This window comes from Gastrolobium bilobum, unplaced genomic scaffold (genome assembly GCF_033153095.1).
Source record: "Gastrolobium bilobum isolate Gb01-03AN ecotype WA unplaced genomic scaffold, APGP_CSIRO_Gbil_v1 utg1103, whole genome shotgun sequence".
Lineage (NCBI taxonomy): Eukaryota > Viridiplantae > Streptophyta > Magnoliopsida > Fabales > Fabaceae > Gastrolobium > Gastrolobium bilobum.
In genome coordinates this window covers 40,736-66,647 of record NW_026895762.1, presented here as the reverse complement: position 1 = coordinate 66,647, position 25,912 = coordinate 40,736, and the positions used below count along the sequence as shown (strand labels likewise).

At 36.0% G+C, this 25,912-nt stretch overlaps 1 protein-coding gene across 1 annotated transcript; it reads right to left on the bottom strand.

The window, feature by feature from the left end:
- Window positions 1-9,568: 9,568 nt before the first annotated feature.
- Window positions 9,569-18,156, bottom strand: LOC133295692 (disease resistance protein Roq1-like). Its single transcript, XM_061494545.1, has 7 exons — window positions 18,022-18,156; window positions 13,954-14,534; window positions 12,496-13,597; window positions 12,121-12,390; window positions 11,651-11,974; window positions 11,120-11,581; window positions 9,569-10,141 (listed from the first exon to the last, which is right to left on the bottom strand). Exons 1-7 carry the CDS (start codon window positions 18,154-18,156, stop codon window positions 9,569-9,571), a joined length of 3,447 nt encoding a protein of 1,148 aa, XP_061350529.1.
- Window positions 18,157-25,912: the final 7,756 nt, after the last annotated feature.

The window sequence follows — 25,912 nt, the reverse complement described above, 5'->3', positions numbered from 1 at the left end:
TCATACCCCATGAGGGGATGGTTTGTATGCATGATGTTGTTTTATGAAATGTTGATTTGATGAAATGCTATTGAGTTGTTAAGTGTAAATGACTTATGATATGTATGTGTTGTTCCACCTAGACGGTAAGCATGAGTATGTGGCGTCATACGATATGGTGATTCTGTGGGTGGGTGCAAGTGGCGTCTTGCACTGGTTGTATGTTGTAGACGTATGTAATTCCTACATGTTCTCTGACCAGTAGGATCTTGACACACATGACATGATTATATGCTGCATTGCACTGATTTTGGAACTTATGTTATTATACTGCTTTTGAACTTATATTGCACATGTAAGTGAGCTTGGGGTGGAAAGATCCTTGAGGACCCTTTGTCTTATTGAGATTTCTTTTTAGAGATCTCACCCCACGTTTGGGGCACATTTTCAGGTTCAGGTATCTCGGTGGCTGATACCTCGGGCGACAGGAGGTCGGAGCTTAGTTGATTGATGCATGCTGTTATTAGTGACTTGTCTGGTTGCTGACTATGCTTTATCTTCATTATAGTGTTATCTTTGTTGTGACATTGTTGGGCTTGTTGCCTTATTTGGTGAGCATAGGGTTGTCCATACCATATTGATTATGTTTTGATTAGTTAGATTTGTGTTGTATAACGAACTAGGATTTTGTCCGGTCTACATGTTGTAGTTCCGTGACTAGAAACACATTTATTTATATATGAGGTATTTCAGTTAGTTGTTTAATTTCAATTTACATACAGGAAATCTTTTGAAAATGAATTAAGTAATCACTTGGTTAATAATGATGACGTCATAATTGAAATGAAAAAGTTAGTTTTCGCATTTTTATTAAGCAGTGCTTAATACAATGATATGATAACAAATCGGGTATGCATGGGGTATGAGGGTCTCCATATGATTTGTTTTTTGTGTGGCATGTATGGCCATAGAAAGGACTTTTTTCCTAGTTCTGAGGGTCGGAAACACACCTCTGAAGATGTGGGATCTAATAAAGAGATTCAGAAGGGGATTGAGAAAGAGAAAGGAGTTGTGCAACAGAAGGAAAAGGAGACATTTGGCAATTGGATGGTTGTTCAGAAACCAGGAAGAGGGCGCAAGATGAAAGTCTCACCAGTCAAACAAGTTGTGAATAAGGAAAATAATCCTAAACTTGCTGAAGATCCAGGCTCTAGTGTGATTGAGAGTTCGGATGCTGGAGTTTTAATAAACTCAGATTGCTCAATGGAAGAAACTGTCCCTGAGGGTGGTATTAAAACAGTTGAAAAAAAAATGTGGTGAATAAAATAATTGATGGGGGTGGGAATGAGAGGAGGACAAGGGAATCTCCCATGATTAATAATAATGCTGGGCTGGAAAAGCAAAAGAAAGGTGGAGGGAAGTATAGTGGGACTAAAGCTCCAGGTACAGGGCCTACTGGGCTGTAGAAAACCAAACTAAATTCCAAAGGGACTGTGAATAAGGGTCATGTTTCAGAAAATCAATCTCCTAACTCAGTTATGATGGGGCCTCAGAAGGTGGGAAATATGAGCAGAGGCCCTGACAGTGAGTTCTACAACCTGCTAACGAGTTCTCTAACCAACCTACTAGAAAAAGAAAGGGAGAGGGGACCTTGAATATGATGAAGTCTGGTCAGTGTGTTCAGAATGGGATGGAACTTGATCAGGTGAATATATCCCTGGGAGGGGCCAGGAACCTCAATAATAGTTGATGGGCCAGGCCTTTGTGGTTGAGGTACTTTTACTTTGTACAATTATTTTTATGAATCTTTGCTCTTGGAATTGTAGAGGGGTGGGGGAAAAAGGAATTTCCTGCTCTGATTAAGGATATTAAATATAGATTTAATATTAAAGTTTTGGCTTTGTTAGAGACTAGAATTCAGGGAGACAGGGGTATTTTAACTTCTTCTTTAACGGCAAAGTATCATTGAACGACAAAGTTCTTTAACTTCTTTCTGCTGATATGCTTTATTGACACTCTCTGTTTTTGAACTTCTTCTTTAACGACAAAGTATTTTAACTCCATATGCTTAGCACCCTTGGAGTATCTGTCGTTCTTAGAAAAGAAGACTGCTGCGGAATTATCACAATAAATTTTCAACAGCCTATCAATATTGTCGACTATTCTAAGCCCTGAAATAAAGTTCCGTAACCATTTAGACTGAAACATGGCTTCAAAGTATGCCACAAATTCAGCTTCCATAGTGGATGCAGTAATTACTAACTACTTCGCACTCTTCCATGATATAGCTCCTCCAGATAAAAGATACAAGTAACCAAAAGTGGACTTTCTTGTATCTATACATCCGGCATAGTCTGAATCTGAATATCCAATAACTTCAAGGTTACTAGATCTTTTGTAAGTAAGCATGTAATCTTTGGTTACTTGCAGGTACATCAGAACTTTTTTTGCAGCTTTCCAATGATCTATACCAGGATTACTCTGATATCTTCCTAACATTCCAACTGCAAAGCTAATATCTGGTCTTGTACAAGTCGTAGCATACATTAAACTCCCAACAAGAGATGCATATGGAATTTCTTCCATTTCCTTTCGTTCCAAATCATTCTTAGAACATTGCATGAGACTAAACTTGTCTCCTTTCTGAATTGGAACAGGAGATGATGAGCATTTTTCCATATTAAATCTCTCTAAAACTTTATTGATATATGCTTTCTGAGACATACCTAACAAACCTTGTGATCTATCACGATAAATTTCTATCCCAATCACAAAGGTCGCCTCACCCATATCTTTCGTTTCAAAGTTACTAGAGAGAAGCTTCTTGGTCTCATTCAAGAGCCCGAGATCATTAGTTGCAAGCAAGATATCATTAACATACAAGATCAGAAATATAAACTTACCCCCACTGACCTTTAGATATATACACCGATCAACAGTGTTTTCCTTAAATCCAAAGGAGACAACAATATCATTGAACTTAAGGTACCATTGCCTAGAAGCTTGTTTAAGTCTGTATATTGACTTCATAAGTTTACACACCATGTGCTCCTTTCCCTTTTCTACGAACCCCATTGGTTGGTCCATATACACATCTTCTAAATTCCCATTTAGAAAGGCCGTTTTCACATCCATTTGATGTAGCTCTAGATCATAATGAGAAACCAATGCCATGATAATTCTTAAGGAATCTTTCTTAGAGACCGGTGAGAAGGTCTCCTTAAAGTCAACTCCATCCTTTTGAGTGAATCATTTTGCAACAAGTCGGGCCTTGTCTCGTTCCAAATTTACCTTAAGAGTCACGTTTGGTCTTGAAGACCCACTTGCAACCAACTCTCTTACAACCTTCAAGTAATTCAATTAGGTCCCAAACTTCATTATGTTCCATGGATTCCAACTCATCTTTCATGGCATTTAACCATTTATCAGAATTATCACTATTCATGGCTTGTGAAAATGAAACTGGATTGTTATATATTCCCAAGTCATATTCATGTTCTTGTAGATAAACCACAAAATCATTAGGAATAGCTGGTCTCCTTTCTCTTTGAGACCTCCTTAATGTTATTTGTTGTGGTTCTTCCATATGGGTTCATTCGGTTCATTCATTACAACTTCATTGTGGTTAGTGGTATCATTCATATGTTGTTCTTTATTATTGTTAATCGGTACAACAACATGAGGAATAACACCTTTATTATAGATGCAAGTTAATGGAATTTGCATTCTTATTTCTTGAATCTCCACTTTACGTGGTGGTTCACTCCCACTAACCTCTCCATCCTCAATGAATCTAGCATTTCCAGTTTCAACAATCCCTGTAGTATGATTAGGACAATAGAATCTATACCCCTTCGAATTTTCTGGATAACCAATGAAAAAACCACTGATTGTTCTGGCATCCAGTTTCTTGTCTTGTGGATTATAATGTCTAATTTGTGTCCGGCAACCTCAAACATGCAGGTGCCTTAGACTAGGTTTCCTGCCTGTCCACAGCTCAAAATGAGTCTTTGGAACTGTCTTACTAGGAACCCTATTCAATAGATACATGGCAGTCCTTGGAGCATAAGTCCACAATGAAGTGGGTAAAGAAGAATGACTTAACATACTCCTAACCATGTCTAGCAAGGTTCAATTACGCCTTTCTGATACACCATTTTGTTGTGGCGTACCTGGCATTGTGTATTGAGCACAAATACCACGTTCTTCCAGGAATTTAGCAAATGGACTTGGATGTTGTCCACTTTCATCATACTGTCCATAATATTCATGACCCCTTATCAGACCTGACATTCTTCACCTTTCTGTCTAATTGTCTTTTCACTTCATTAATATAAACCTCTAATGCATTAACCGTTTGAGATTTATCATGTAACAAATAGATATAGCCATAATGTGAATAATCATCTGTGAAGGTGATGAAATATTTTTTCTTTATTGAAAGTGTTAACATCAAATGGTCCACAAACATCTGTGTGTATAATTTCAAGAAGTTGACTACTTCTTGTGGCCCTTTTTTGTGTGTTTGGTTTGTTTACCTTTCATGCAATCTACACAAACATTCATATCAGTAAAATCTAAATCCGGAAGTATTTCATTCCTTACTAATCTTTCCATTCTTTCCTTGGAAATATGTCCCAAGCGTTTATGCCACAAGTAAGCAGATTTTTCATTTACTAAACAACGTTTAGTACCGACATTTTGATGCATGGCTATAAATGTTTCAACAAAAAGATTATCAAGACTCAACTTATATAATCCATCACATAATATACCTTTACCAATTAAATAGTTATGTCTATACAAACTGAAACAACCACTACCAAATTCAAAAGAATATCCAGCTTTATCAAGTTTGGATAACGAAACTAAATTCCTAGTTATACTAGGTACATAAAAAGTTTCCAATAAGTCCAGATGATGTTCAATGTCTAGGATTAAACGATAAGTCCCAACAGCTTCCACTGGTGCCTTTATTCCATTGCCCATGAAGACAAACTTTTTATTTGGTCTTGTGTTGTGGGTTGCAAGGAATCCCTTTCTTCTCAAACCAAGCCTTATGTTTTGAGCAATCCTTTTGGAGATGCCCAGTCTTACCACATAAATAGCATCTGTTTCCTTTATGTTCCTTCTTGTGAATCTTAGAAGAAGAACCCCCATTGATCTTTATAGCTCCTCTTCCATTATTCTCATGTTTCTTGATACCTTTCTTTTCAGCTCCTTGTTTCTTAACATAATGAATGGAGTGACTTCCCAGGTTCTTAAGTCTGGTCTCCTCCTGAACTAACATACTGTGCAGTTCATGCACATTCCATTTGTCTTTCAAGGTATTATAGTTCATTTGAAAATGACCATACTCAAATGGGAATGAGTTTAGAATAAATTGCACCTCAAAATTTTCAGCCACTTCCATTCCCAATGACTTAAGTCTTGCTGCAATGTTAGTCATTTAGATCACATGCTCATGCATAGTCCTTGAACCATCATATTTCATGGTGGTCAAGGTACTCATTAATGTCCCAACAAGAGACTTGTCAGCAATTTGGGAGCGCTCTTCCACATTTTTCAACATTTCCTTGGCATGTTCAATTTATGGAAGAGCTGAGTAAATGTTGCCAGCTATACTCATATGCATACACAACAAACTCAGTCTGTTCGACCTTTCGCAGTTTCGAAAATAAGTTTTTTCTTCATCAGTGCTAGCATCAGTAATAGCACTTGGCTTTTCTTCTCTTATGGCTATATCCAGATCTAATACACCAAGGTGAAACTGGATTTGCTCTTTCCAATCAGAGAAGTTAAGACCATTAAAAACTGTAACAGCTAAGAGTTGCGAATGTAAGGCAATTTGTACTGCAAGCAATAGAAAACATCAATGCTTTGAATCTAATATATATTAACATGCTTCATAATTTCAAACATACTTCATAAATGCATATTAATGTTCACCTTTGGGGATCCACCAACATGTAACATTCAACAATAATGATGCTATAAAGATTTCACATAATTTGACAATGATGCTATAAAGATTTCACATAATTTGACAATGATGCATACCTCAACTAGAAATATTTACCATCTTTGAAGTCTAAATAAAACCAGAAGTGTAACAACAATATCAACGTTTATGTTCATTATTACAAAACAAATAATCATCCTTTGGGTTGATCCCTAATTGTCATACAATAACGAACTTCAATACACCCACAACATAAACAGTAATAATTTTTTTTATACAATTCATAGCATCACAGTCATGGGCAATTGAAAACACATCTATAATGTTTGGAGTTAAGAACAATTCTTAAGAATTTGGCCACTTTGGTGACTAGCTAATCCTCTATACTCAACTCCAAACCATACACATTTCATAGACAATCATAAGATTTTACATTTAATCATATTGTAAACATTATAAATAATTTCAATGTTAACAAAAGGTATACGACTATTCGATCCATATTCCAAAATGAAATAACAGTGGCGCACATACATATAAACAAATGCAATGTCATATATGTAATGGAAATCATATATGCCTCGATTTTTGTAACAAGTTCAACAATAATATAATATAAGGCATCATAATTCTTGGTTTAAAATTCAATTACGTTATGTGGGTTTCTCTTTATTCATCATGCATATTAGAAATATATTATTATATTCCAAATAAAGAACCCATCACTTTCATTTTAAATGAATACTTGTTGTTCATGAATATACCAAAACTGAAAATTAATTTGTGGTTTCTGATGACAACTCGGTGGTTTATTAATCCATACATAATTCTTTCCAAACAAGACTAATTTCAGAAACCAGATCAATGATTCAAACATACAAGGAAAAACATGAATTCCTAAACACATGCTCTGATACCACATGTATACCTATGGGTTTATTCAATGATTGTATTCTTTAATATGCAGGTTAAACGATAACAAGAATACATAAGGATCTTGAAAAATCATGTTTTCACATTTAGTAAACAATGATGAGGATACTAACCTTTGTCCATGATGATGACAACAAATCTTCAATTGAGAACTCTTTCTGTTGAATGACTTTTGACAACAAACCTTAGACTGAGAACTCTTGATGCAGAATAGTTTTTCTCAATCTCTTTACCCTCCTATTCTAGGTCCCTATTCTATTCTTGATGGCAAAAACTCAGAACCTCTTAATGGGCAGAGATGAAGAGTTTTACCTTAATATTTATATAACTGCTTCCATCAAGCAAATTACCATATTATCCCTTAACAACCTCCCACTAACCAGGCCACTAATAAACGTAATTATCTTTTAGCCCTTCTTATATTCAAATCACGTGAGCCACTAATAACGAATATATCTAACACGTCATGTATTATTGAGAAATGTAATTAGAAGATATTTGACATTTTTAAATTACTATTCATAATTTTAAAGTCACCACCTTCATTTCCATTTAAAACACAAGCAGAGCTAACACACTTGTGTTAGCATGTGTAGCACTACACAACTTTATTCAGATGAATTTTCAATTGAACCAATATATGCATCTTCTTCTTTAGTATCACAAGTTAATAAATAAGATAATTTCCAACCCATTGGTCAAACCTAAGAGCAGAAATGAGAATATGCTAATTCATGGAGTGATAGAATATGCTAGTATAACTTAAAGTAACTTTTAAGCTAAAAAATTTATATAATCATAATAATAACCAAATAGCTATTAACTTTTTTTTTTAAACTATTTTTTTTTTTACTTTTAACTTCAAAAAAAAAGTAAATCCGAACAGGCTGTTAGAAACATATACAAACCTTGCTATCTTGAGACTTCATTGGGGAAAACATTCCCCTTCAGTTATATGATGATCCTATGAAATTGGTTGATTACTTTCTGTATGGTTAATTTGTCACGTACGTTCTTTTTTTTTTCTTGTGAATAAGGAGGGGCATAGCCCCAGACAAAAAAAAAAACTACAAATCAGAAAGCCTAAGAGAAGAAATATTTTTAGCATCATTAGCTAAAAGGTCAATAAACTGATTTAGAGGATTTTTCAATATCCTGAATTGAAGGCTAGTCATTATGCCCAGCTTGCGCTAAACAATGAGCACTCTTGTTGTTTTATCTTCTCGTGTGAACAAGTTGAACAGTCTAATCTTCTTTAACCCACAACCTCAACCTCCTAGTCACTTGGGATTCCCTAGGGTATTTATATGTCTCCTTCAAAACTTGAATTGCATTGATAGAATCACATTCCATCTAGGGGTACAAGGTTTTTTTTTGAATTTTCGGAAAACTAAATTTTTTTTAAATTTTAAATTTTCGGATAGGGTTCCCTTTTTGTCATTTGACATGACAAGAGCACTTTCCTACACACACAAATCAAGTGTGGGTCCCACGCTTAAAAAAAAAAGTCAAACCAAAATCAGGATACGACGCCGTATCCTTAGGATACGACGCCGTATCCTTGTTGCAGGAATGAACAGTGCCATTCCTGCAACATGATTCTTATATTTCCCTTTCGGATATTATCGTAAACTGAATGTAAATCTTATGTAAACTGAATTTTGAATTTTAAGAACTATCCTGTTTTTTATTTATTTATTTTTTTCATTCTTTGGACCTTGAGGACAAGGTCTTTTTGCACAGGAAGACAAATCTTATGTGGCTAAGGAGAGAGTTTGTTAGGCCATTCCGTTAATAGCTGAGCTATATACAATACGTCGGATACGATTATAGTACTATAAATAAGTGAAATGAAATGCATCAGTTGTTTGACATTTGAGAAAATAAAAAAACCTTCTTCTTTTGGTTACATTCCTCCTCCTCGTTCTTCTTCCAGTTACGTGTATGTTAAGCAAGATCGTAACAATATGCCAAAATATGGATCCAGATACAGTAAAAGCATATTAACCAAAAACATGTATCGGTTTTTAAAATAAAATAAGATCAGAAATTATATAATACTTCAGTATCATTACAACCAATAAAAATAAAAAATCCAATGGCAACCAAAAGAAAGCTTATTATTCTAAGTAGCTTCTTCAGAATTCGCATCACTTCCCCTTTTTGCCACTCCCTGACTCATGAGTACGTAACAACACTTGAAAATCTTGCAGGTAAGGTTTAGCATCCTTTCTCCATTTTGCCTTGATTCGTCCTTGCATTCTCATCAGGAACTTTGACTGCCACCTTAGAGTCACAACTAAACTTGATCAAAGAGAATTAACAGAAAAATCAACTTGAACCGAGTTTCATAGATGGGATAGGATACTGTGAGAACCAAATAATGTTACTACCAATATTACTACCATATCAACCGTTGATTTCTGCCAATCAACAGTTATTATTTATTGCGAATTAATAATTAATCAATGAGTTTGATTTGAAAAATGATAACCGTTGATTGGCGGAAATCAACAGTTAAGATGTGGTAGTAACATTGATAATAACATTATTTGGTTGTCACAATATCTATCCCTTCATAGATTTAGAAACCAAATGGTATCAGTAGTTTACTTAATATAAAATTTAAAAAAAAAAGAAAAAGAAAAAGATCATGAACATTTCTTCTTACCTTTTAGTTAATCAGCCCAGTGATTATGGCTGTGGCTCTCCATCAATTTCTAAAATCTCGCGCTTTTGAGACATTGGATCACCTCTATGCATCTTCTTGAATTGTTCAAAGTCCTTCTTAAATACCCAATGATACCCACAATTTTTCACTTCCAAGTGCACACCTGCACCGTCCCTGAACGAAACTATCATCTTAATATCTTCAAAATCATGATTGTCACTTTTTTGGCTAGCTGCAAGACTCATAATACCACTTGATATTTCCCATGGGAAATAGAATAGCCAGATATGATCTGATTCAACAGTTAACAGTTCACCCTGCATGTGTACATGACTGTCGAAAAATGACCAATCCGATTTATAATAAAAACCAATCTGAAAAGTGACACCGTGTCCGCATCTCAAAGTAATTGGATCACAAGATGCCACAAATACTGCACAGCAAGCAATGCCTATCCAATCATCGTCATGCATAATGGGAGATAGGTCAACACTTATTGAATTGCCCACATTCTGATTGTTGAACCACCTTGGTATTTCACTTCCCGGAAAAACAATATCAATACCCTCCAAAGGGGCAGAGGATTCTAGGCTCACCTAATACCATAAACAAAGTTATATCTTAGTGAAAAAAATCATTTCAACCTAAATTTAATAAATTAGGTGTTAGAGAAATTATATATAAAACCATTAAATTGACTTTCTCCTAACTGCCATAAGACTCATTTGATACGGTTTATCTAGTTTAACCTATTGATGGTGGTTGCCCACAACGATTCCCCTAGCTCGTCATGGATTCCATGTAAAACTGAAGTTGTAAGTTGTTAGTTGAATGCAACTTTAATGATTTTATATATAATTTCTCTAACAGAGCCTCATTGCAAGAGCCATGGATATTGGATAGACCATTTGCAACTTGGAACCAATTTAACTTAAAAACTTAAGCTATTAAGTGAATGTCATTTGCAAACAATTTAACTTAAAAGCTTAAGTTATTAAGTGAATGCTACTTTAATGATTTTATATATAATTTCTCTAAACATTTGTTGAGATATATAAAAAACCATTAATGTAGCCTCACCTAACAGCTTAAGCGCTTTTGGGTTGAATTTGTTCTTTACATGGTATCAGAGCCTCGTGTTCCGGGTTCGATCCTCGCCGCCCCCCACTTTCTTTCAAGTGGAATTTCTTTGTTTGCACAGGTAGGTGGGCATGTGCATTGTCCACCCTTCAAGCTCAGTGGGCTCTCGTGTGAGGGGGCGTGTTGAGATATATAAAAAACTATTAATGTAGCCTCACCTGACAGCTTAAGCTTTTGGGTTGAATTGGTTCTTTACATTAATGATTTTATATATTATATTGTATTTTATAAATAATGGACAATGCACAAAACAGAACAATAAGGATGAAACTTGTGATCATTTAATCAATACTACTAAAAAAATCATTATCATTTCAACTCAAGAATTTAAGCGATTAGTGGAAGGACATCAATAATTTTTATATTTTATTTATGTAACTGAGAAAGAGAGATGAGAAAAGGCACGAATGAAGCAAGGGCCAAAGAGTGTGCACCTGAACGACCTGTACCATCCATGAAAATATCATGCTGTTGCAGCGTTCCCTCTCACTCAAATTTGGGCAGTTGAAGATGTATAATGTAAGTGGTGTTCTCTGATGCTCAGGAACTTCATCTCCTGCTGGCATGTAAGGACGTGAAGGGAGCTGAGGCAAAGATTTCAAGTGCTTGCAATGTGACAAGTTCAAATACACAAGTTTTGAAAGCTCCTTCAGGCTACACGTCATTGTCACAAAATTGTTTCCCTCCAAATTAAGAAATGTTAAGCAAAGCAAAGTTCCAATAGCTTCAGGAATTTGTTGCAGATAGCAGAAACTCAGATCAAGAATTGTCAAACAAGAGAAGCAAGGCAAGGAAGGCAACAACCAAGTAGCTGAATCTTTATCTGTTCTAGAATTAGAAGAGTGGAAAGGCAACAAAAGCCTTTCAAAGGTAGAGGATGTTGACTGCAAGTGGGAGTGCATAACACGGAAAGGAAACAACATAAGCCTTTCAAAGATGGAAGAGGATGTTGATTGGGAGTTCATGGCTGTTTCACTTATACCAAGCTTCTTCAAATGCTCCTCATGCCATGGAAGATGGTTACTGAACATTTTTGAACAGCCAGAGAGATTTAGATATAGGAGAGAGGTGACATCCACTATGTTGTTGGGTATACCTACTAGATTTTTGCAGTTTTTCAAATTCAAGTAAGCAAGCTTTCTTAGAAGACCAACGGATGGATCGATCTGCACAAGTTTTGTACATCCTTCAAGAATAAGCTCCTCAAGATTTGGGACCTCTCCAAAATCTGGCATCTTCATAAGATTTTTGGAGTGGCTAAGGTCAAGACTCATCAAATTGGGCATGTACTGTGAAGACCAACAAGAATATAAAGAATTACTTTCTTTCGTTTTCTAATTTATCTTCAAAAATAAAAGGAAAAGAAAATGAGAATTCATTTGCCTGATTTTGTTTGTATTTCTAAAAGCAGAATGAAAAAGAGAGTTTATTGTACCTTCTTGCCCTCCCATAGTCTTTTTATGTTGCTTTGCTTCAAGATCAAATGAACAGGCTCTTCCGGTTCAAAACTTGATGGCAAGTACATGAAGGGATATTCATCCCACTCAACATATCGAAATTTATTGGAAAAACAATTGAGTCTTCCCGAAAATTTCACACCATTGAGTATGAGCAATCTAAGGTGCTTCATTTTTGACAATCCTTCGGCCATCAATTCTTCAGATTCTTCTGAGCCGTTCAAAACTATGGCTTCAACCTTGTTTTCCTAAAGGATTGCATACAAGTGAGTAAAACTTAATTAAATTTAAATATTTATAACTTCTTCAAATATTGAATTATAAAGTTTTATATTTTCAAACAACAACTTTACCATATTCTCCTCCAACATAACCTTGCGAAAATCTTTGTAGAGCCAAAGCCTGCTCCAATTTCTTGGCTCTTTGGGTGAATTTTCTTGAACTATTTTTCTCCCGAGCTCTTGCAACAAATCGTGCATTTTGATATGATAAAATACTGAGTAATGGTAAGAAATAGTTAGCAGAGATTTATCAATGAGAACTTTCATTCCAATTTCTGGATGAAATCCACAACAACGTAGAACTTCCATAACATATCCTGGCTTTTTCCCATTGAAGAAACAAGCAATATCCAAAAATATTTCTTTTTCCATTTGTTGGAGTCCCTCGTAACTGATTCGTAGCACATCTAATATATCTCTGTTTGGAATTTCTTTCAATCTTGCCAATGCACTTCTCCACTCAGAGACACTTCGTCCAGACAAAAATGAGCCCAATACTTTAATTGCTAGTGGAAGGCCATTAGCATATTCTAATACATCATTTGTCAATGCTTCATAACCTCTCCTTATATCATCACATTTGAAAGCTTTTTTACAAAATAATTGAAGAGCATCATCACAATTCAAGAGTTGAACCTTGTGAATAGCGTGCACTCCATACTCTCTTAAGATATGTTCATCTCTAGAAATTATAATGATTCCACTCCCCGCACCTAACCATTGAGGATCCACAGCTAATTTCTCTATATGTTCAACTTTATCAACATTATCAAGAACAATCAGGGACCTTAAATGACGAAGCCTACTTCTTATTAAACTAGCTGCATTTAAAGGATTGGGCATATGAAGGTTTTCTTCATGTAGAGTTTGGCTTAGAAGTTGCTTTTGTGCCTCAATTGGACCAGAATTGCTTAAATCATGAATAAAACAGTGAGCATCATAATGATGAGAGATTCTATCCCACAAAACTGAAGCAAGAGTTGTCTTTCCTATCCCCCCCATACCACAAATTCCTACAACTCGAACATCATCAACCGGCCCCAAAAGTAAAAGTTTTTCTAATTTTTCTGCCGGAGATTGCAACCCAACAATATCATTTGGAAGACTTGAAGTTTTGTGATTCAATATACTTCCTATGTATTTAACAATTTTTTCAATCTCTGCATTTTGTGGCCTGAAAATTTAAAGAAAATCAAGAACACCATATCAGCACCTAAAAAAACCAAAACAAAAAGTACATATACAGGACACGATTAATAGTCTTTTTTTTTTTTTTTTAATTTTCTAAATTAAGTACTCTCTTCATATATATAAAGCATGTACATTTGGACCGAATTTTGGGTTTCCTCTTCAACAGATTATACAGAATCTCTCTCAACTCTCGCTTGAAAAGGGAAAGTAAATCCATGAACATCAATAAGTAAGAAACAATCAATATAAGAGTGCCTTAAAGTAAGAACTTACACATATAAAAGCCTAAAACTTACTAAATAAAGTTAAAACCATTAAACTTGAGAGAATATTACTTACGTATCTCTTACATCCCAACCAGAGAGATTGGCCACTTGTGTCAGAACTCCTCTCCATCTTTTCACTTCCTCCATCTTGTCTAAATCTTCTTTGAATTTTTCTTCATATTCAGCAAAGGCTTTCTCATAACTCTCACTTTGTTTTCGTACCTCAGATGGATCAACATCATAGAAAATAGGCAGAACCCGTCTTCCTGATACTTGAACGCAATCGAGAATATTTGCAAGTTCTCGCAAGCACCATGTTGAGAAAGCATAGTTCTTTGAGAAGACCACAACCAAAACCCGAGACCCTTCAATTGCTTGTTGAAGCTCAGGTCCTATGGATTCACCTTTCTTGAGCTTTGTATCATCCCTGAAGGCAAGAATTCCTTTTCTATGGAGAGCAGCAAAGAGATGATCAGTGAAAGTTTTACGTGTATCCTCACCTCTGAAGCTCACAAACACATCATATTTCCATGTCATCAGAGATGAAGAACTGCATTGGATGCTCTTGCAAGCCATTGCCATTGCAATTGCAAAGCTAACTTTTCGAGGATGGTGTATAATGGGTACACTATTAATGTTAGGATTGGTGTGATGCTCCAACACAAGGATCGAGTGTGGAAATAAACAAACTGTGGATGCTCCAATACACTATTACTGTTTGACTTTGTCGTCTTGTGGTTTGGGAGTTGGTGAAAACATATTTCATGCCTCTGTTCACGTGCGGTGAAGGTTTTGATAAAATTCAAAACCTATTGTGTGTAGGAATAAAAAAAATTTTATCTGCGAATTTTTTTTTTCTCCTCTCCTCTGATATGTAATTCTATTAGTGGGATGCACTGAATTTTGATGCTGCTACAGTAGTACCAAAGATTTATTCTGTAGTAGTAGAGCACGACATGCTTTCACTTTTTCTATTGAACACAAAAACCTGATCCATTATTTTTTGTGGTTCTCTTTTTCTTTTTTTGGAAAAATGTGATTCCCTTCCAATCCTTCGCTTTTTGAAAAATTCCTTTCCACTCCTTTGTTTTTTACTATTTTTGGAAGGGTACAATATACTCTGGACCACTAAAACAAACCTCATCCTATTGACATAAACTTTGGTGCACCGGCTCATCCAAAATCGTTGTTCTATTTTACCAAGAAAATAATTATATTGACAATTTTTTTTATTAATTTATAAATTATATTATATTTTATTGAAAAAAATTTATTCAAACGTATTTTATCATTAAAATATAATATAATCGGTAAGAATTTGTAAATAAAAAATTTATAAATATAATATTTTTCTTTGTTAAAATAGAGAAAAAAATTAGGATTTAAAAAAATATGATTAAAAAGAAAAAATAACAATAAAAAAGAGCATCGAATTGGGGAACAGTGACCAAAGTGTCACGTTTGGACAAAAAAATTACCAGACTGCCACGCCAACAGTAAATTTTGCCAAACACGCGGCATAATTCGCTACACAATGTAGCGAATTATGTATGCAAGTAATTCCCTACACAGTGTAGCAAAATATGCCACGTCAGAACGCACAGAACCAAAAATGCCACATGTCACATTTTGCAAAATTCTCTACATAGGATAGCGAATTTCTCAAAATTTGACATGTGGCATTTTTAGTTCTGACGTGGCATATTTCGTTACACTGTGTAGTGAATTACTTGCATAAATAATTCGCTACATTGTGTAGCGAATTATACCGCGTGGCATTTTGGCAAAATTTACTGTTAACGTGACAGTCTAATAATTTTTTTATCCAAACGTGACAAAATAATCACGCTCCCTCGAATTGGATTCTTTCTGTACATCAAAGTTTTTCTCGATCCTAACGTGTCTTATCTAATGGTTTTGGCGTTTACCCGCTGCTGGATTTATCATTGTTATTGTGTAATAATCACAAAAGAATTCTCAAGACAACCAAGATATTCCTTTTAATTTTAATACTCTTAACTTGAATGGGCACATGCATTCTAAATGGGATTTTTTTTTTTAAAAAGAAAAAATTTAGCTTATCGAGCTTATACATATGGCGCCAGCTGCATTCTCCTTATTCTTTAATATATATTGTTTATGCATTCCCGTCGGTGTTTGGATGATCGAAAAAAAAAAATTCATAAGAAAGTGAAACTGGCATTTTAATTTTGATACAAGAAAAAGTAAAAAATTTCTTGAAAAAATTACATTCTCAGAATTTTAAATTACATGTGAAAATGCCATCAAATAATCTCATAGAATATGTGGTATTTCAGGAATTCCGAACTGAAAAAATGTTCATTGATTTTTGTTACAAAAATACCCTCCCTGCTAAACGCATAGCGCCTTCACCTCCGGCAGAGGCTTACACTCCATCAGATGCACGATCTACTGGTCCAGATCCGCATGCTCAAAATTCTCAGATCCAATAAACAGCTCCGAGATCGGAGTTTGTTTCTTTTTCTTCTTTCTTTTGTAAAAACTGAATAAACAAAAACGAGATTAAGGTTAATTTTGCAAATTCCTATCAGTATTTTATGATTAATGAAATATAGCATTAGAAAAATTGATTCAATATTTGTCAAAATATTTTAGTCTACCAAATAACATTTTGATAATATTTTCAATAAATTCACTTTTTCTACATATTTCTGAAAATTATGATTCTTAGATTAAAAAAAAAATTCTCTACTAAATGTCCCTTAATGCATTTTCCTAATTGCCAACCACGACATGCATGCATAGTTTATCCCTATTAAATAAGTCAATTTTACTTTCTTTCTTTTTTTTAAAAAAGTAAGCCAAAGAAAAACGACTTGCTCAACTTATTAAAAAAAACATAAAATAATAATAATTAAGAGATAGGAGTCTAAACTTTTTCTCTTTTTGTGTTGTGAACAAGTTTTATAAGATAATTCAGTGATAACAAAAATTTAGAGTTTTATACTATCAATTGAGTTGTTGTTTTTTTCGAGTATTTATATTATTTTAACAATTAAATAAAGCATAATTTTTTTACATTGTGTTGTCCTTTATTTTTTTAGCATATTATAATGTAAACAGACTCTTAATAAAATAGAGGGAAAATTGTTTGTCTTTTTAAATGACACAACTTGTATCATTCCACTCTCACCAAGAAGTAAGACTCACACCTTTGTTTTTTTTGTTCATTCTCTCTCTCTCATAATCTATCTCTTTTTTCACTTAAAAGACACAACTTTACATTTTTTAAAATGACACACACTTTCCCTTAAAATAAGATATGATAAGGTCTGAAAAGTTTTTAACACTATATATTTAGTAGGGTGATATCATATAAGATGATATTATATTGTGTTTTGCGATGCATTATATATTACTATATAGCATTAAAAATAATGCTTTTCACAAAAGTATTCTTTACTTAAAAAATAAATTATATTCATTTAAAATTCTCAAGTTATACTAATTTTTGGAGAAATAAAAGTGCATGAGACGTGGGGGAAAAATTCAATAACATAAAGAAAAAATAAGGAAAAACAATCATCTTACCCAACAACTTAAACTTATAAATGATAGGTCTTCAATTATTTTTATATTATATTTTTGTAACACACCTCTACACAAGAGCTCTTTGATATCATATAAAGCATCAATTCAACTCAAAAGTTTAAGTTTATAAGTGAAGGCTCATCAATAGTTTTTATATTATCTCTAACACTAAGGATTATAAAGTTTCCGCTCCATTTAATGTTTAGGGAAGGATAATATTCACCATATGGATCTGATCAGACCAAATACAATATGGGCTGGCCAATATGTATCGAGCCTAATCACACACGGTTGAGAAGTGGATTGTTGTCCTTGGTTTTGGGCCTGAAGTGGAAGTGAGATTGTCTCTGTCCTTTGTTGTAGCGCGTTGGATCCGAATGAGGGGGTACCTGCGAAGACACTTTGATGCTTAAGTCAGTATCAGAGGCAGGAGTTTTTATGTTATTACTGTAAAGGATGATCGTACCTTGGTGTTGTACCATTTGTTTATATAGCGGTTATGATGCCGCCTTAGTAAGGCGGTATGGCCTCTGATTGGCCTGGTTTGGGCTGTAGGTCAGGCTAGAACCTGAGTAGCCTTATCTCCAGTTGTAGAGTCGCGGCAAGCTGGAGCTGTCTGCCTTTTATTGGAATAAAGGCGCGGTGGGATTGCCTTGGGCCTTAAGTTAGCTTCCTTAAGGGGTTTTATCCGCGATATGGGCATCGTGTCTTGTCCAGCGCGATGAGTGCATCGCGTCTTATGCGCTATGTTTGTCCATCGCGCTTGCTCTGGATCCTTAATGGGTTTGGGCTTCTCCGTATGTCAATGGGCCTCTAATGGGCCTATATTTTATCCGGGTCAGTTGCCCCCTAGCCTGCGAATTTGTCATGTGGCAAAGCTGTGAGCTATATGCTGTTCAAGCGCGGTAGTTGCATCTCATATGTCCTGTCTGTTTTCCGTGGTAATCATGTTAAAGTGTCATCATGATTGTTAGTCGCTTAAGAACGGTGGATTAGACGTTTAACTGTCAGAGGCATCAAATGCTGGTGTCATTACGTGGGTGTTTAAGGGTAAGCGTGGGTGGTTGTTGAAGTGAAAACGCTTCCCCTTCTTGCCATGTGTCCCTTCAAAACCGTTTTACTCAACACGTTTTGGTTCCTTTCGGACTATCCGTTTGAGAAAACCTTTCGTATTTGTACTGAACCTTCTTTGTGCCTTCTTTGTGCTTGAGGCATGTCTGATAATCACAAATGTGTGGACTTTATCAAATTTTTTGAACGGTCTGGCTCGTCCAGTTCGCCTTCGAGATTGTTACCTAGGTCAAGATCATTGGGAACTAGGGAAGAGCGGCCTACTGAGGAGTGTGTTTCCCCCTGTCCCAAAGTGTGTGTGAATGATAGTCGTGTCCCTACTGTTCGTAGGTTCGAATTAGGATCATCTTCGGCACAACCAAGTCGCGGAAAGACATTTTCTCAACAAAGTTCATCTTTGTTTCCCCAGGTTTCCTTTAGAATGTTGAGGCCTATTATAATTTTGAGTGATTCCTCCTCAAGTTCTGAATGTAGTGGGAGTAGTAGTATGTCTGATAATACAGTAGATCCTAAACCATCTTCTCCAAATACTCTGTGTGATACTTCGCCTCCTATCGCGCAAGAGTATCGCGGTCGGCAAAGTCCAAGTCTATTACCGTTGAATGTAATATATCCGGCAGGGTATCCTTTTAAGAAAAGGAATTTTGATACTTATAAATCTGCATTTCCTGTCTCTGCTTCCTCTGATTCGTCTTCATCTACTGATTCTTCCTCTTCTGAATCAGATTTCGTGTCTCCCCAAATCAAGGAAATAATGGCCAAGCGCAGTGCTAGCGAGAAGCGTGCCGCTATCGATAAGAAGAAACAAAAGCTGAATCTTGGGTCTAAGAAGAAAGTTATACAGTTTAATCCTGAAGAAGAATCTTCTATCAAGCGGAACTTGCGGGATGAGGAATCCCTAGGTTGGGTAACAGATACGGTTTTAGATACCGAGTCCATGTTTTGTTCTCCCGGAGAGCTGGCGGAAGTATCAGCTGCTATCCACCGTACTCCTGATAAAGCTTTTTATGATCAATGGGTAGTTGATGTCGTCCCAAAGAATGAGCGCGTGTGCTCTTCGTGGGCAGAGGGATCAACCAGGCATTTTATGATGATGTACTCCTATTTCTTTTTGTCCATAGGAGTTCTTCTTCCTTTTTCTTTGTTTGTTTTTAAATTGCTAGCGCATCTGAATGTGGCTCCTTCACAACTGACCCCCAATGCCTGGGGTTTTATTAGAGTATATGAGATGGTTTGCAAGGCCTATGGTCTTTTTCAATCAGTAGAGTCATTCTTATATATGTTTAGTGTGATGGGACCACATTCTAGTTGGATATCCTTTAGAAGCAAGGTGAAGTTCTGTGAGTCGTACTGCAGGAAGATCAACAAGTGGACTGCAGAATACTTCAAGTTTTATCCCGCCAAGGATACCACCCCCTTTTTCTTAGGAGATGATGGAACTCACATCTTTCCTTTATACTGGACTGAGCATTCTGTAGAAGGTGCTAATTTGAGTTATAATTTTGATGACTTAAGTGATTTGGAGCAGAAGACTGTGACCACTCTGAGTAATATTGCTCGTGAAGCTTCTGATTCGGGCTCATTGACCACATATACCATTTTAAATGAATATTCGGATGATGATATCCGAGCATATTTGGGTAACTGATATCTCTATTTCTTTGTTGAATTCCTGTATAAAGAACTTTGTATAGCGTTATGTATAAAGAACTTTGTATAGCATTTCTGCGATCATTGTTCCGTGCAGGGTTGTAGTCCCTTCTGGGATATGCCCTTTGTTCATTAGGGTTGGGATCGCGATCTAGGCTTCTATCGCGTCTTCTTTGCGTCTTGTATTCCCTGCAGCTAGAAACGAATTCCTGGAGTTTCCCTGCTCTTATGAGTGTTTCAATAGTATTTTTGAGCTCGAAACATTCATTAGTTGTATGGCCTTTGTCGTTGTGGAACTCACAAGACTTGGTATCATCGTGCTGCACTCCTTTTCTCATTGGAGGGGGTTTGCTAACTCGTACATATCCCGTTTGGAATACTTCTTTCAAAATTCGTCTCTGGGACGTGTTTAATGGAGTATAATTGTCATATCTTCCCCACTTCCTTTTTTCACAGAATTTTCGCTGAAAATTCTTGTGGACGTCCTTTTCAAAGTTGTCCATGTCGGCCCTGGTATTGGGAATTGCACGCAAACGTTTATAATCTTCCAAGTTGATGAATTTTTTTGATCGCGCACACAACTCTTCTATAGTACGTGGTCACTGTTTGGCTAGCGACATAGAGAAAGGGCCTTCAAGTAGCCCTTCAGTAATGAGATGTAATGAGACTTGTGTATCCAAGTCTCTGACCAGGAGTGCTTCATCAAAGAATCTGTTGAGATAATCGCGCAATGTTTCGTTTGGTCCTTGGCGCGTAGTTTTGAGTGCGTGCGTAGATTTGTATTGCGCTTTACTTGTTGCAAAGCGCACAAGAAATTGGTTGGTTAAGTCCTCCCAGCTTTGTACTGAATTGGGCGGTAGCGCAGAATACCACCTAAGTGCTGTTTCTTTGAGGGTTGTTGGAAACAACCGGCACGCTATTGGATCGGCTACATCTTGAGCCATCATATTGGTTTGGAATTTTTCCAGATGTTCCTGCGGATCCCCCTTTCCGTTATACTTTTTAGTTGTAATTTTGACGTCTCTAGGAATTAGGATATTCATTATGCATGAGGTGAATGGGTGAAGAATTCGAAATAACGTCCTAGAATTTCCCTGAGAATTCTCGTTCTCATTAGTATCTTTCACCTCTTCACCTTTTTTATTTTTGTGACCCGAAAGACCAGGGTCACCGAGTGACTGTTCCTGTCTCGGTTCACTTTCTTTAAAATTTTCAAGAGTTTGCTCCTTCTCATGTTCTTTTTCTTTTCCTTTTTATAGATTTTTTTCTTTGTTCTTTTGAGCTTTTTTCAATTGAGCTAGATCTCGGTTTTGTTGGGCAATTCTCTTATTTTGTTGTGTGATAAGGTCCAGCAAGTGCTGGGCTGTCGGTGGGTTATCCTCATGGATAGAAAGTGGTGCCACCGACGAAGCTGATTTTTCGCGGGAAACAGGAGTCTCCTTCCGCTTTCCTTTGGAGTCGTTCTAGGATTTGCTTCTGGTATCAACCATGTTTTTAATTTGAAAGAGATGGGTTCTAACTGGTAGATTCCCACAGACGGCGCCAATGATCAGACTAAATACAATATGGGTTGGCCAATATGTATCGAGCCTAATCACACACGGTTGAGAAGTGGATTGTTGTCCTTGGTTTTGGGCCTGAAGTGGAAGTGAGATTGTCTCTGTCCTTTGTTGTAGTGCGTTGGATCCGAATGGGGGGTACCTGCGAAGACACTCCGATGCTTAAGTCAGTATTAGAGGCATGAGTTTTTATGTTATTACTGTAAAGGATGATCGTACCTTGGTGTTGTACCATTTGTTTATATAGCAGTTATGATGCCGCCTTAGTAAGGCGGTATGGCCTCTGATTGGCCTGGTTTGGGCTGCAGATCAGGCTAGAACCTGAGTAGCCTTATCTCCACTTGTAGAGTCGCGGCAAGCTGGAGCTGTCTGCCTTTTATTGGAATAAAGGCGCGGTGGGATTGCCTTGGGACTTAAGTTAGCTTCCTTAAGGGGGTTTTATCCGCGATATGGGCATCGTGTCTTGTCTAGCGCGATGAATGCATCGTGTCTTATGCGCTATGTTTGTCCATTGCGCTTGCTCTGGATCCTTAATGGGTTTGGGCTTCTCCGTATGTCACTGGGCCTCTACTGGGCCTATATTTTATCCGGATCAGGATCTATTTTACATTTTGCAAAAGGCTTATTTCCAATGGCAGATACAGAATTTTCTATGATTAAGGGCAAGAATAAAATATTAAAATTACAAGTGTTATTAAGGCTAATAATAGAGATTCATTATTATAAGTGTTTTTGAGTACTAAGTCTATTATTAATATAAAAGTATTATTTTTATACATATAATAATAAAAATAACAAAATTTAAGGAAGGTCAAATGCCAATCCACACCCCTCTCTAGGTCCGCCCTTGCTTATTATGTAAATCAGACTCGTTATCCAAAAGTCGCATGAAAATTTACCAAACGGTGAGCAGAGTCATGTTGGAAAAAAAATCTAACATGAATCTAGATTCAATATCCAATGACCAATTTAGGGGAGGTTCAATGTTAGGAGTTATTTGCCTTACGATAGTGTAAACTTATATGAGAAATTGTAGTTTCATATTCTTTATTATAAGATGAGTAGTAATACATCAAAAAATATGTTCACTACAAAAAAGCACGTTATTTGTGACAGACAATTTTCATCGCAAACAAGGCAAATTCAGTCAAAATACGATTTGCGACGGAATCTATAAGGTGACAATGATCGTTGCAAATTGTTTCATTGCAAACGATATTTGCTATAGCAATTAGGCGATCAAAATTCCCTAGAAAATTGCGAAGGCATTTTTTGGTTGAAAATTCTTATTATTCTGTTGCAATAAGCAGACATGTTGAGATTGGGATTCGGTTGAAATCTGCAACAGATTTTACCATTGCAAAATTACGACAGAATTAAATGAACAAACCATCGCAAATTTGCGTCAAAAATATTATTTTACTCCATCGCATAATCTGCGACGGAATACAAGTCATTTCCATCGCAAAACTTGCGATGGAATTTGTAACATAATGTCGTTGCAAATCTGTGATGGGCTGAACCATATCCGTCACAAACTGTCTCTCAAATTTTGAAATTTTTTCAGAAATGGGCGAATTAGAAATTTTTTTTGATAATTATTTAATTTATAACTGTAAACAACAACCACTCAAGTGAAAATAAAATATTAATGAATAAACAATACTAGATATCCCAATTTAATTAAAAAAGTGTATAAACAAAAGTAAACAACATCAATCCTAAAAAATTATACGTAAACAAAATAAAATATAAACAATACTATTTCTAAACAAAATAAAAATGTTGTCAACAAAATGAACTAAAAACAATTATAATAATAAATAATGTCTCTAAAATAGCAACCTAGTCATCATCACCAACCAGACTCGATCCCTTCTTCTTCTTATTGTTCTCCCCTTCTCCTTTATTGGGAGCTAGTGTTGTTCCTGCATTTGCCTCATCATATCCGCTTGCTAATTCAGCTGATGTGTCATAGCATTTAGTTGCGCCTCTAGTTGGGATATCCTCTCCTGATGTTCGACGTCTATGATGTGAACCAACGCCTTCATCTTTTTAATCTCATATGCAAATACATCAGTATAAATTAAGTTTTTTGTACTTAATTTAAATAGACTAGGGAGTGAAAGTGTAAAACAATTAATTGTGTCTTTACTTGTAGAAATACCTTTAACCTGGCTGGAGGGATGCTTGATAGGCTTCAATCGGCTGGCAAATCCTCCCAGCCCGAACACACTTCCTTTCTTGTTGAATCCTCCTACAGCCTGAAGGAAGAGGTTGTCGTTAGTGGACTGAGAGGAGTCGGATAAACCGTCTACTGCTTCCTGCTTGGCCCTCTCCTCTTGGAGCTTTTGATAGTTCTCCTACAAGCAAAAAAATAAAAATAAAATGTGGACATCTAAAATGAAATTAATGCTCATAGTTCAAACAAGAATGAAGTAATAAATTCAATAAAATTTGACTCATGCACACCACTAATGCTTGGATTGCTATGGAATGTGGGATTATAAGCTATGTAAATAGCTGAACAACTATCACAGACACGACCAAAGTAAATGAAGGTCTTGGAACAAGAATTGCACCATCGGAGCTTGTAAGAACCTGCACCGGTAAATTAGGAATTTATTTAATTAATTATGAGCTTAAGTGAATAATTCCATAATTGACCTTAAATAATTATGGTAAGGTAAGAATAATTAATATAAGGGCTTAATAATGCTGAAAGTCACTTTTCTAACGAAAAGTGCGGATACCGGTTCTGCTCCACGGTATAAGTACATACTGATGAAGTATCTCAGAAAATTATAATAATTATGTGAATATTCCTAGGATAATATTTAAGACTAGTATGTCAAGTTTCAAGTCGAAATAATGAGAACTGGCATCAGGACTGATACCGGCTTCGTAAAAGCGCGTACCGGCAAAGTGCTGCAAAAAATAAAAAAAAATATGAAAAATCCTAGAAAAATGGCTAGGTTCAGAATTCAAAGTTTGAGGTTAAAATGATAAGCGAAACTATTAGTGCTAATACAGTGTGATTAAACTTAAACCGCCTATATATATAGTAAATGGCCCAAAACCCCAGGCCATATTGGCTTCTTACGTGACTTGTTCAGCAGCTGAGTGCCTCCCCTTGCCACCACCCTTCTCCCTTCACCTTGTGAGCCAAGACACCACTTTTCCTCTTGGTTCCTTCACTAAACTTCCATGTGTGTGTGTGTTCTAGCCTTATAGACACTTGAGAGCAACATTGGTGTGGGTTAAAAACCAGTTCTTGAGAGGGTGAGCTTCTGAGTTATGGCTTTAGGGGCTGTGTTTCTGAGTTTATGTTGAGAGAACCATTCCCTTAACCTTTGAAGCTTCAAGAAGCTATTTTGAGTGATGAAGGACTAAGCTTGTGGTGCATTTTCGTGACTTTGCAAAGTCAGAATCTTGGTGCTGTGTTGGGGGCTTCAAATCTGTTCCTCTTTCTGAATTCTCAAACCTTGAGGTATACCATGATCACCACCTTTGAACATTCATGATTTTAATTTGATTAAACCATTAAAAAGGGAAACTTTGATCATTCAAGTTAAAGATTGATGAACCATGTTTAAAATGTATAAATGGACTTCTGTTTATGGAGTTATTGGACTCCCAATCGCATTTTGACGCGTAAAAATGGAATTATGCAGTGAACTGCTCGAGTTTCTGCATTCTGTCTGATAAGTATTCGAATAATCATCAGCAGGTAGTCGAATACTTTTGAAGGAGTATTGGAATACTTTTCTGGAAAGAAAAGTATTCGGATACCTTAGTGTTTGTATTCGAATACTGTATAGTATTCGAAAATTTGTGGTAAAAGTATTCAGATACCAGGTGGTATTCGAATACCTTAGTGAAAGTATTCAGATACTTTATGGAGACATGGAGTATTCGGATACTCATCGAGGAGTATTTGAGTACCTCCTGCAGAATTAGCCTAAAATCACTGAAAACAAGTTGGAGAGTCTTAAACACTTAATGGAGCCTTAGGCTAATTATATTAATGATTGTTTATGGTATAAACAAACCTTAAGGGTGCTGTTTGTGGACCTTGGACTGTTGTGGACTCTTGATTGGATTGTTAGCTTGAGAGGTAAGCTTCTGGCCTTCAGATTGATCTATTGCTTGTTTCACTGACTTCCATGGGAGGGTGAT